A 10,018-nucleotide genomic window follows, 5' to 3' on the forward strand; every position below is an offset into this window, starting at 1 on the left:
TAGTGGCTGCTAAGGGAGAAAAGGGCCCATCAAGGTTCTGGGTGGGGACTGAGAATTGAGCCCAGAAAGAAAGCCTTTTTATGTCAGAGTTGCTGTTCGTCGGGAGCTTCATGGACTCTGAAATCAGACTTTCCTGGGTTCCTATCTAAGCTTTACCTCTTACCAACTGTGTGACCTCAGGCAAGTCATTTAACCTCTCTGTGTTTCATTTTCCTCATGTGAAAAAAAGGAATACAAACAGGTACCTACAGTACCTACCTTAGAAAGTCGTCATGAGAATTAAATGAGTTTACACCATGTTACCATGGTACCTGGCACAGAGTACGCACTCGGAAAACTTCATTATTATACACATATGTGTGTACTGGGTCACAGTCAAAAAAAAGTGTGAAAACCACTGGCTTTTAAGCTACTTTGGGTTTTTTTCAATACCTGCAATCAAAGAGTTGTGACTGATACAGAAACTCATTCTAGGAGTCAGGTGTGTGAAGTGACAGACACCAAAATATGGAGGTGGCTGAGTCGCAGAAAGTGGTGTCAGGAATAGTGGTGGCACATGAAAAGGCAGACACCAGAAGGTGGCAGTGCTGAACAGAGGTGGGCTCCAGGGGCAGCACTCAACTGGGTTAAGAGACACCCTTTCTGCCTGCTGCAGACAACCGAGGCTCTGAGGCCAGACAACCACACAAGCCCCTTCATCACTAAAAAAGCTATACTCTAGGCTCCACACTAAATTTAGTGTGAGCAAAAGCAAGTCAGCACTAAATCCGGTGGGTGACAGCACTAAGAAAAAAGAGGAACACAACTGGGGAAACTGACCCCTGCCCCTCAACATCTCCCACTATGCACTCTCCTTGCCAAATAGAGGACATAACTTCCCCTTTATCAAGTGCCATCCTCAAGAATACAGCCCTGGGACACGGGACAGACTGCCTGCCTCATAAGGCCACCAGGAGGCCCAGTCAGAAGAACTTGAGAACTCCTGAGAGCTGGGTGAATATGAGAGCTAAGAGATGGGTAGAACTCTGAGACCTATTGCTAAGAGACAGACGCTGCACAGGTAAGGTCCAAATTCAAGAAACTTGACCACCCTGTCCCCTGGGTTTAAGTGGAAGTGTTCACTGTAGTTACTCTATTGACCCTCTACCATGATATACTGGGTATGTTGGACATATTCACATTAATTATGTAGCCGCAGGTTGCTGGAATGCAAGCAGCCAGATCAGACCTACCCAATAATAGTAATACCACTTACACAAAGCTTATTATATCCAGCTTTTCATATATTAACTCATTTTTAATTCTCATAGTACCTTTATGTGGTAGTTACAATTATCACACCCACTTTACACATGAAGAATAGGCCTAAACAGATTAAGAGACCAGCCCAAAGTCACAGAGCTAGTGAGCCAGGAGAAATGGCATTACTGAGAATCCCTAGATTAGTAACTGGACACAGGTCTGTACTGGGGAGGCATAATGCTTCATCAGAAGGCACATTATCTATGTAGAGACAGTTCTGGAATTATTCTCATAAGAGGCAGGATATGTGTGGCTGCCACAGGGCAGAGTGCAGTGTTAGTGCAAAAGTGCACACACTGTTTTGGTTAACTAGCATATCTTCCTTTGGATAACCATCCCTACCCCAACTCCATGTGATCCTGAAAGAGTAGCCAATCACAGTACACAGTGGTTAACTCAGGAATGAGCATGTGAACCAAGCAGAGCCTTTTCTGGAACTGGTAAATGGATACTATAGGGGGAAAATTCCTGGTGCTAAGCTTAAAATGCCTGAGGTAGAGGCAGCTCAGGTACAAACTGGATCAACTCATTTAATGTTCATAACAACCCTAATTTTATCATCTCGATTTCACAGATAAGGAAGGACACTGAGGCCCAGAAGGGTTAGGGTCACACGATTAGCAAGTTTTGCAGTGAGGGTCTGAACCACTAAGGCAGTTTGACCACAGAGCCAGCGGCCTTAATGCTAAGCCACAAGGGGAGGTGATAGAGAGGAAAGGCAAGAGTTTCAAAGGAGCTTGGTGAATTTGTGAAGGAGGAAGGAAGAGGCCGTGTGTATTGAGAGGAGGGCACTCACCATGCAGGCCTGAGCCAGACTCATGGCCAGGCGGAAACGGGCGGACATGGCAAGAGGCAGCAGGGGACTGAGGCCAGAGCCCAAAGCAGGGTTGATCACACGAAGGCAGCGGACAACAGCTTCTACAACCAGCTCAGTAGTGAAGGCTCGCAGGGTCTGCACTTCTGGAGGAACTGCCCTGAAGAAGAAGGAGACAGTCTTGATGTGCGGAACACTCAGGAAACAAGGATTAGGCTGGGCTGGGCTGCCTTCTGGAAGCCCGAGGACTAGTGTAGGGGGAGGAGGATGGCCATGGTTCAGACAGGTCCTGAGTGTTGATGAATGTGACTTCCATTTGGAAACTAAGAACTGAGGAAGTCCTCAGGTCCTAAGAACTTGGTGTAAGAGAATAATGGATGGAAGGGATCTAAGTCGAGAAAATCTCCAATTTCCCTACGCTTAAAAGCCCCAAATTTCTGTGGTCAGGAAGGATAAGGGGCCCATGTAGCATGATCTCTGGTTTTCCGGGTCTCCATATATAGTGTTTCCTGCATGTCAGAAGACCCTAGATATTGAACTGCTTGGGTTTTGGGACTAGATGTTGGGAAGCTAGGGTTTTCAGAAGTTCCAAATGTCAGGGTCCCTGAATTCAAGATCCCTGGATAATAAGACCACCTAGTTTCAAGCAATCCAGAAATCAGGCTCCCTAAATGTTGGCATCCTGGGTTTTTAGGGCCCTGGAATGCAGGAGTCCTGTGTGTCCAAGTCATCAAGCACTGAGGCCTCCAGATTTTAGGGTCTGGGGTTTTAAAAGCCTCAGATGTTGGGAAAGCAGGGTTTGGAGGTTCCCAGGTATCCACTACCAGGTTTTTTGAAGTCCCTGGTTTTTTAAGTTCTCTGGTTCTGAGGATACAAGTGTCTAAGAATCTCCAGATACCAGGGTCCCAGGGTATTGATGTCAAGAGCCACAGATTTCAGGTTCCTGGGTCTCGAGGTTCCAAGGTTTTAAGGTCTCAAGGTGTCTGGGTCCTTGAGTGTGGGGTTTATCAAGTGTCGGGTTCGGGAGGCTCCTGATGTTAGTGTGTGTGTGTGTGTGTGTGTGTGTGTGTTGTGTGTGTGTGTGTGTGTGTGTGTTCGCGCGCGCGCGCATGTAAGAGGAAGGAGGGTTTATGGTCCTGGAAATTAGAGCCCTGGATGTCAAGGTCCAGGGTTCTAAGGTTCCCGGGTGACTGGGTCCGGAGTTTTGGAATCCCAGATATGGGCATTCTGGGGTGGGTGGGGGCTCTGTCCTTACGTGCCGGCCTGGCGCAGGGAGTGGATGAGGATTCGGTCCGCCTCCTCCATGGTGGAGCTGTGTTCGAGTGTGAGGCCAGGTCCAGGGCCGGGTTCGGTCAGGAGAGGCGCAGCTGTTGAAACCCGGCTCTGCGCTTGGGGTCCAAGGAGTGTCACGGGCTGCCACTGGAGAGCCGGGAAGTGTAGTTCCGACAGTGAATGCAGCGAAAGGCTTGCATCCTGGTACGAATGTGCTTGCGCAGCGTGAACGCGCAATGGCTGCTAGGAGTTGTAGTTCTTCCGCCTACGGTCCAGTGGGCTCTTCCAAGTGAGCAAAGGAATATATTGTGTGTGTGCGCGCGCGTGTTTCGTGTGTGCGCGCGCGTGCGTGACTGTGTTGGGAGGGCGGGACGGAGAGTGGCTTCTTGACTCATTCACTTAAGACAGCATTCAACTTCTAGATTACAGTTGCAAGAGTTAAGGGCAGGGGCTTGAGCACAAAGGGACTAGGACTGAGTCTCAGCTCTTTAGCTCAGATCTTTAGTTCAACTTGCTAAATGTGCAATCGGGGGCAGGTTACATAGTTTCCCTATGTCTTAGTTTTCTCATCTGTATAATAAGACTACAGTAGCCTCCTCCCCATCCATGGTTTCACTTTCTGCTGTTTCAGTTACCTGAGATCAGCAGCCATCTGAAAATATTAAGTGGAAAATTACAGAAATAAATAATTCATAAGTTTTAAATTGCGAGCCATTCTGAGTAGTGTGATAAAATTCTCCCGCCGCAGGCTTTGCCCACCCCCCCCTGCCACGTGACTCACCCCTTTATCCAGCACATCCTTGCTGTATAGGCTACCTGCCCATTAGTCACTTAGTAGCCTTCTCTGTTATCAGATCCGCTGTGCAGTATCGCAGTGCTTGAGTTCAAGTAACCCTTTTTTTACTTAACAATGGCCCCAAAGTGCAAGAGTAGTGATGCTGGCAATTTGGACATGCCAAAGAGAAGCTGTAAAGTGCTTTCCTATGTAAGCATAAGAAAAAACATAGTATATCTAGGGTTTGGTCCTATTGCTGCTTCAGACATCCACTGGGGGTCTTGGAATGTACACCCATGGATAAGGGAGGGGCTATTGTACCTGCTTCCTAGGTTTAAAACAGAATTAATTCATGGAATACAAATTGTACTATGTGCCTCACACACAACACAGTAAGAAAACACTATGTAAGTTGTAGTTTCTAAGTATTCATGCATTCAATAAATGCTTTAATACGTAATACATATATATACTCTCAAAAAAATAATTACACAGTAAATATCCACGTAACCACCATTCATACCCTGTCTCCACTGCTCAGTAGTGCCACATTTGTCATAAATCATGCATACATATATGTGGGGCTCAGGTTTGAAACTCTATTCTGTTTATTACTGTAGTTTATAACAGGCCTTGATGTCTGATATAAGTCCTCCCATCTTTTTCTTTTTCCAAGAGTTTTGGCTTTTCTAGGTCCTTTGTATATCCATATACATTTTAGAATCATTTTGTCAAATTCCATGGAAAAATCTCCTGAGATTTTGTTTGGGACTGCATTAAATCTCTAGATCACTTTGGGAGGAATTGACAGCCTCACAGTTTTGATATTTCAATTAATTTAACATATCTGTCCATTTATTTAGGTCCCCTTTAATCACTTGATAATATTTGATAACTTTTTTCTATGGAGATCTTGCACATATATTATGTTAGATTTGTTCCTATGTACTTCAAATTTCAAATACTGTTGAGAAAATGATATCACTTTTCTTATTTTAGTTTCTGTTTGGTGCCGGTACATATTTTGTAAAAATACTTTTAAAAATCAGTGCCTTTTTTGTTGCCAGGCTCTGGCCTACAAATGTCCCATCTTCACCCCTGTTCACAATCCCATCCAACCCTGTTATGGCCCCGCCCTGTGACCTTAATCTCTCCAAAGCTGGAGGAATAGAGGGGGGCTGTTTGCAGATGGCTCTTCAACCTCGAAAGGAAGATGTCGGCATCTGAAGGCGGGAAAGGTGAGAGCAGCCTTCCACCCCTGCAGACCCTTTGAACAACCCTGGGCTCTGCTCTACCCTTGGCCCCTTTGACCCACCCACTGCCTACTGGAACCCCACCCCTGGAGAACCACTAGGGGACCAGAACCACATCACCCTGTTCCCATCCCAGCCATCCCCAAACACAGCCTTAATGCCAACTGAGCCCTGATGCTCAGCCTGACCCAGACACTGTGTCCTATGGCCTCCCAGCCCCATCCATAGCCAGTTCCTAGCCGAAACCCAACCCCAATCCGGGCCCTGACTCCTCTCCTAGCTCCCACCCCAACTTCAACTCCAAAACCAGCTCCAAGCCTAATCCTAACACAAACCTTACCGACCAGAGGGCAAATCCTTGTTAGAGTCCAAATCCCAACACTGATACAGACCTTATCATGAGCTCTAAAGTCACCTAACCTCAACCCCAACCCCTGAATGGAAATACTATTTATTAGTGAATATGCCTCTGACTTTCTGGAAAGAGTACAGACCCATTTTTAGGACCAAAAAAAAAATTAGAAAGCAAAAACACACACTCAATTGTGGTAGTAAGTCATGAGGGCTTGAAGTCAAAGACTGCCTGGGTTTGACTCCCAACTCAGCCACTTCATCAAGTCATTTAACCTCTCTTTTTGTATCAATTTCCTCACCTGCAAAATGAGAATACTATGTGCCAAACAGTCTTCTGAATGCTGAACTCATTTAATCCTCACAACCCTATAATGCATTATACAGATAAGGAAATTGAGGCTCAGAGAGGTTATGTAAGTTACTCAAGGCCACACACAGCTACCAAGTAGTAGAGTCAGAATTTAAACTCAGACAGCTTCTTTCCTCCAAAGCTGGGGATCTTAACCAGGCCAGTCTACTGCCCCTCAGAGACTGAAACAAGGTCATGGGAACTGGGAATGCTCTTAGCTGAAAACTCCAATGCAAACTTCAGATCCCATGCAAACTCAGCTTCAACCCTAACCTTGATCCTAATTCTAATCCCAGCTTATTCAAATACCCAGTCCTAACCCTAAATCAGGACTCAAGCACACTCCACACCAACCTGTATTTAAACCCAACCCAAAAATCCACCACTTGAATTTAACCCTAAATCTGCCTCCAGCTATAAACTTAATCATACCCCATGCCAACTTAAACTCTGCTCCCAAGTCTAACACCAAACCCTACTTCTCTTGTAAAGATAATCTCACTCTCACTCCCCCATTAACTCTCACTCTACCCCCAATCGATTCCAACATCAATTCTTACCCCCTAATCTTTAATCCAGGTACCCCAACTCTTCCTCATTTTACATGCTCTTTTCTCCTTCCCTCAGACAGAGGGACAGGATCAGATAGGAGGTAGCCATGATTTCTCCAATGACTTGTTCCTCCTGACTTGGTTTCTCTACACAGACATCACCCAAGAGCCCAGTCCAGCCAATGGGGCAGGCCCTGGTCCCGAATGGGGCCTGTGCTCTGGGCCTCCAGAATCAGGGGGTGAAATCGGCGTAACATTGGGCCTGGGGACCCCTAAGCGAAGGACTCAGCATAGTAAGCACAAGACGGTCGCAGCGGCCAGTGCCCAGAGGTCACCCCGGGCACTCTTCTGCCTCACCCTGGCCAACCCTCTGCGGCGGTCTTGCATCAGCATCGTAGAATGGAAGCATCCTGGAAGGCCTAGGGCAGACCTTAGGGGTGAGGGTCATCAGGGTACCAAGAGTCAAAGACTGGGTCAGGGCTGGAATGGAGGAGGGCTAAGTTCACCAGGGATCAAGGGTCAAGAACTGGCTCCAAGGGGGAGTTAAGGAAATGGAGGTCACCAGGGGGGTCAAGGGTCAAGGACTACATCACAGCAAGAGTTGAAGATGGCTAACTTTTCCAGGAGGGGGGAGGGGGGTTCAGAGTCAAGGCCTTGGTCAGGACAGGGGCTGGGAATGTCAGGGGTGGTCACCTTGGGGTCAAGGGTGAGCAGTGGGTGGAGAGGGCCCCAAGAGAATGTAGGCATTCTGAGGCTGCTCTGCTTGGGTCCTTGACTACGTCTACCTGAGGCCTTTCGACATTCTCATCTTGCTGACCATCTTTGCCAACTGCGTAGCCCTGGGGGTCTATATCCCCTTCCCAGAAGATGACTCCAACACTGCCAACCACAACCTGGTGAGGCTTGCCCTGCCCCGCCCCCAGTCAGATACAAGCCCAGTAGAACCACACCTCAAGCCTTCCAGCCAGGCCTCGCCCAGCTCTGATCCAGATGATGATCCTCCCCTGCCCAACCCCACCCTCAGAACCAGCTATACCCCCCTCCCCCACCCCCCTCAATCCCCAAACCAAATAATTCCCCAATCTCCGGCTCCACCCCCAGGAGCAGGTAGAGTACGTATTCCTGGTGATTTTCACTGTGGAGACGGTGCTCAAGATCGTGGCCTACGGGCTGGTGCTCCATCCCAGCGCTTACATCCGCAATGGCTGGAACCTGCTCGACTTCATCATCGTCGTGGTCGGGTGCGCGTCTGTGGAAGATTGCCCCACCCTAGTTCAACTTCCCACCCCAGGCCCGCTGAATTCAGGACTCAGGGAGGCGATTGCTTTAGACTGCCCTCATTTGGCAGCCAGAATCAGGAATATTAACATATTTAAGTCTATTTGCATTTCTGGTTACAGGGACTTGTGCTTTCCTGAGGAGAGGGGAGGGGTGGGAGGGGATGCCAAAGCCTGACACTCTCCCAGCTTTGTCCCTTGCTCTCCCACCAGGTTGTTCAGCGTGCTACTGGAGCAAGGCCCTGGACGACCTGGGGACGCTCCGCATACCGGGGGGAAGCCGGGGGGCTTCGATGTGAAGGCTTTGCGGGCATTTCGGGTGCTGCGGCCACTGAGGCTGGTGTCTGGGGTCCCAAGTGAGTGGAACGCTCCCCGGAGTTGGAGGTGGGAGGGGGGAAAGGTAGGGGAGCTGAGCGTACCCCATACCTACTTCGCCCTCCCTTCGTTCCCCACAGGCCTGCACATAGTGCTCAATTCCATCATGAAGGCACTGGTGCCACTGCTGCACATCGCACTGCTAGTGCTCTTCGTCATCATCATTTATGCCATCATTGGACTCGAGTTGTTTCTCGGTCGCATGCACAAGACTTGCTACTTCCTGGGATCCGGTCAGCCAGCCCACACTTCCCGGGACAGGACACGCCCCTCCACTGGTTCCTAGGCCCCATCCTGTTATCAAGGAAACCCAAATTCACAAGGCTCCGCCCACAGGCTCAGGCTCCACCCCCAGTAAACTAGCCCTAACGCTACATTCAAGACTCCGCCCACAATCTCAGACTACAACCGCCCCGCTTGCTAATAGCTCCGCCCTATCACAAGACTCCACCCTCCGGTCAAAGCCCTGCCCTGCACTTAAGACTTCATCCTCCAGGACTGGCCCCATATACTCAGACCCTTCATCCAGACCACATCCCAAGCCTTGCCCCCTCCCTCTTTATAAGAGTCCCTCCCAAATTCACAAGACTCCACCCCCAAACTCTAGCCTCACTCTTATTTACAAGATTCCGCCCCAAAATTTACAGTCTCGTTCCCCATATCCTGGTGATTGGGATTCAGCTTCCTAGTGGTTCATAATCCTGACCCAGCAGAGTCAGGAGCTAAAGGTCGCCCTTGATTTAAAAAAATCTAGGACCCTGAATTGAACTTCCCAAGTGGGCGGGGCTCCAGGGTGGCTGCGACTGCGGGTGGGCGTGCTTCGTATTTCAGAACTCCAGCCTTCCCGCAGACATGGAAGCCGAAGAGGACCCGTCGCCCTGTGCGTCTTCGGGTTCAGGGCGTGTGTGCACGCTGAATCAGACCGAGTGCCGCGGGCGCTGGGCAGGGCCCAATGGAGGCATCACCAACTTCGACAACTTCTTCTTCGCCATGCTAACGGTCTTCCAGTGCGTCACCATGGAAGGCTGGACCGACGTGCTCTACTGGGTGAGACGGAGGGCGGGCAGAGTGCGGAAGCTGCACCTGCCTTTCTTTCCTGGGCTCAGATGGGTGTGTCTGTGTACCCTGAGGGATGTATGCCTTCTCTTTCCCCAGATGCAGGATGCGATGGGGTATGAGCTGCCCTGGGTGTATTTCGTGAGTCTCGTCATCTTTGGGTCCTTCTTTGTCCTCAATCTTGTACTTGGCGTCCTGAGTGGGTGAGGAGCCTAGATACTCCCCTCATCTTGGCCCTCATTCTCCCCTCATCCTGCCCTCAGCCCTGTCCCTTTTTTTGTTCCTGGAAAAATCCTAGGCAGCCTTCAAAACCCATCTGAAATTCCCCTTCATTCATTCAGTCAACATTAAACATCTATGGTGTGCAAAGCACCGTTTTAGGAATGGAACGAGACAAAAATCCCTGCCCTCTTGGATATTATATTCTGGTAGAGAGAGACAGATAATAGCAACATACACAATAAATAATATATATGTAGTGTTTTATATGGAATATGTGCTATGGAAAGAAAGGAATGATAAAAATAGGAATGGGGAGATCTTATGGGGAGGGGGGGACAGTTAGGACAGGCCTCTTTAAGGTGTTATCTGAATAAAAATGTGAAAGAGATTGAAGAAATGAGCCATGTGGGTATCTGAG

At 48.9% G+C, this 10,018-nt stretch overlaps 2 protein-coding genes across 4 annotated transcripts in view; one reads left to right on the plus strand and one right to left on the minus strand.

The window, feature by feature from the left end:
• Positions 1 to 3,669, minus strand: part of CCDC22 (coiled-coil domain containing 22) — a 12,635-nt gene extending 8,966 nt beyond the window's left edge. Inside the window, exons 1-2 of the mRNA XM_006922726.3 lie at positions 3,372 to 3,669; positions 2,099 to 2,276 (exon numbers count right to left, since the gene is read on the minus strand). Of these exons, the coding sequence (XP_006922788.1) occupies positions 2,099 to 2,276; positions 3,372 to 3,421 (228 nt within the window). The 5' untranslated portion in view covers positions 3,422 to 3,669. The remainder of the gene's footprint in view (positions 1 to 2,098; positions 2,277 to 3,371) is intronic.
• Positions 3,670 to 5,376: 1,707 nt separating this feature from the next.
• Positions 5,377 to 10,018, plus strand: part of CACNA1F (calcium voltage-gated channel subunit alpha1 F) — a 24,476-nt gene continuing 19,834 nt past the window's right edge. For 2 of the 3 annotated variants that reach the window (XM_006922775.1, XM_025040420.1), the window contains exons 1-8: positions 5,377 to 5,401; positions 6,826 to 7,075; positions 7,461 to 7,566; positions 7,772 to 7,911; positions 8,161 to 8,303; positions 8,403 to 8,555; positions 9,173 to 9,369; positions 9,478 to 9,581. In XM_006922775.1, the coding sequence (XP_006922837.1) occupies positions 5,377 to 5,401; positions 6,826 to 7,075; positions 7,461 to 7,566; positions 7,772 to 7,911; positions 8,161 to 8,303; positions 8,403 to 8,555; positions 9,173 to 9,369; positions 9,478 to 9,581 (1,118 nt within the window). Of the gene's footprint in view, positions 5,433 to 6,825; positions 7,076 to 7,460; positions 7,567 to 7,771; positions 7,912 to 8,160; positions 8,304 to 8,402; positions 8,556 to 9,172; positions 9,370 to 9,477; positions 9,582 to 10,018 lie in introns of all 3 variants that reach the window. The other variant, XM_025040421.1, reaches the window with a different exon arrangement.

This window comes from Pteropus alecto, unplaced genomic scaffold (assembly GCF_000325575.1).
Source record: "Pteropus alecto unplaced genomic scaffold, ASM32557v1 scaffold669, whole genome shotgun sequence".
NCBI classification, from domain to species: Eukaryota; Metazoa; Chordata; class Mammalia; order Chiroptera; family Pteropodidae; genus Pteropus; species Pteropus alecto.